This window comes from Nicotiana tomentosiformis, chromosome 2, assembly GCF_000390325.3.
Source record: "Nicotiana tomentosiformis chromosome 2, ASM39032v3, whole genome shotgun sequence".
NCBI classification, from domain to species: Eukaryota; Viridiplantae; Streptophyta; class Magnoliopsida; order Solanales; family Solanaceae; genus Nicotiana; species Nicotiana tomentosiformis.
The window spans coordinates 130,077,796-130,078,850 of record NC_090813.1 but is presented as its reverse complement, the minus strand read 5'-3'; the positions used below and the strand labels follow the sequence as shown (position 1 = coordinate 130,078,850).

General features: G+C 36.2%; 1 protein-coding gene across 1 annotated transcript; it reads right to left on the bottom strand.

Annotated features, from left to right (window-relative positions):
* Positions 1-234: 234 nt before the first annotated feature.
* LOC138905611 (uncharacterized) lies at positions 235-678 on the bottom strand. The gene has a single exon (XM_070194131.1). The coding sequence runs from the start codon at positions 676-678 to the stop codon at positions 235-237; it is 444 nt and encodes a 147-aa protein (XP_070050232.1).
* Positions 679-1,055: the final 377 nt, after the last annotated feature.

The following is a 1,055-nucleotide window of genomic DNA, read 5'->3' as shown; positions in this document are numbered from 1 at the left end:
CAGGCAATATTTATGATAATGTCCTTTCTTATTACAGAAACGATACGTATCTGCCTTATGTTCCTTGTTAGTATCCTGTGGAGCTTTAGCATGTGCTTTCTTCTTCTTGAACTTGTTGGCCTTCACTTTAAGTCCTTTACCAGCTCCTTGACCCATGTGGTTAATTGAATGACTCCCTTGTTTTTTAAGTCTTGACTCCTCCTGAGTAAGCATACTGGACAATTCACTAGCATTTCACTTATCCTTAATAGTGTTATAGTTAATTTGAAAAGGTCCATACTCAGGAGGCAACGAGTTCAGAATAAACTGAACCAAGAAGGAGTCATCAACTTTCATCCCCAAGGTCTGAAGTCTTGCTGCAATGTTAGTCATCTCGATGATATAATTTTGCATACTACGCGACCCATCAAACTTCATGGTCATGGGTTCAACCATTAGTGTACCAGCGAGAGATTTATCTGCAAAACGGAAACGTTCTTCCACAAACTCCAGGTATTCCCTAGAACTTTCTGTTTGTGGAATAGTACTCTTAATATTGTTGGCAATACTCATTCGCATAAACATAAAGCTCAACCTGTTAGAGCGTTCCCATATTTTATGGAAAGACTTCTTATCTGCACTACTCATATCAGTAATGGCAGCGGGCTTATCATTCAGTAGAGCCAAGTCAAGATCCATTACGCCTAAGTGGAACTGGACTTGTTCATGCCATTCAGAGAAGTTCAATCCATTGAACACAGTAACAGACGAAGCATGCGAATGAAGAGGAATAGCTGCAAAATAGATAATACATGCTCACAAATCAATATGGATTCAGTAAAACAGTTAAAGCATATCGCAATTCTCTTTTGGGTAAATATTACGACACGCTATCATAATTTAAATGCCCTTTAGTCTTTAATAGGTAATTAAATATTTTTAACCAAACATATATGATATTTTTGGACAGACAATATATATTTGACTAAAGAATATTAATTTACCTCATCATATTCACTATTCATAGAATAATTAATTCACCTTTGGGTAAATCCTAAAGTTCTAGCAGTAGTAAA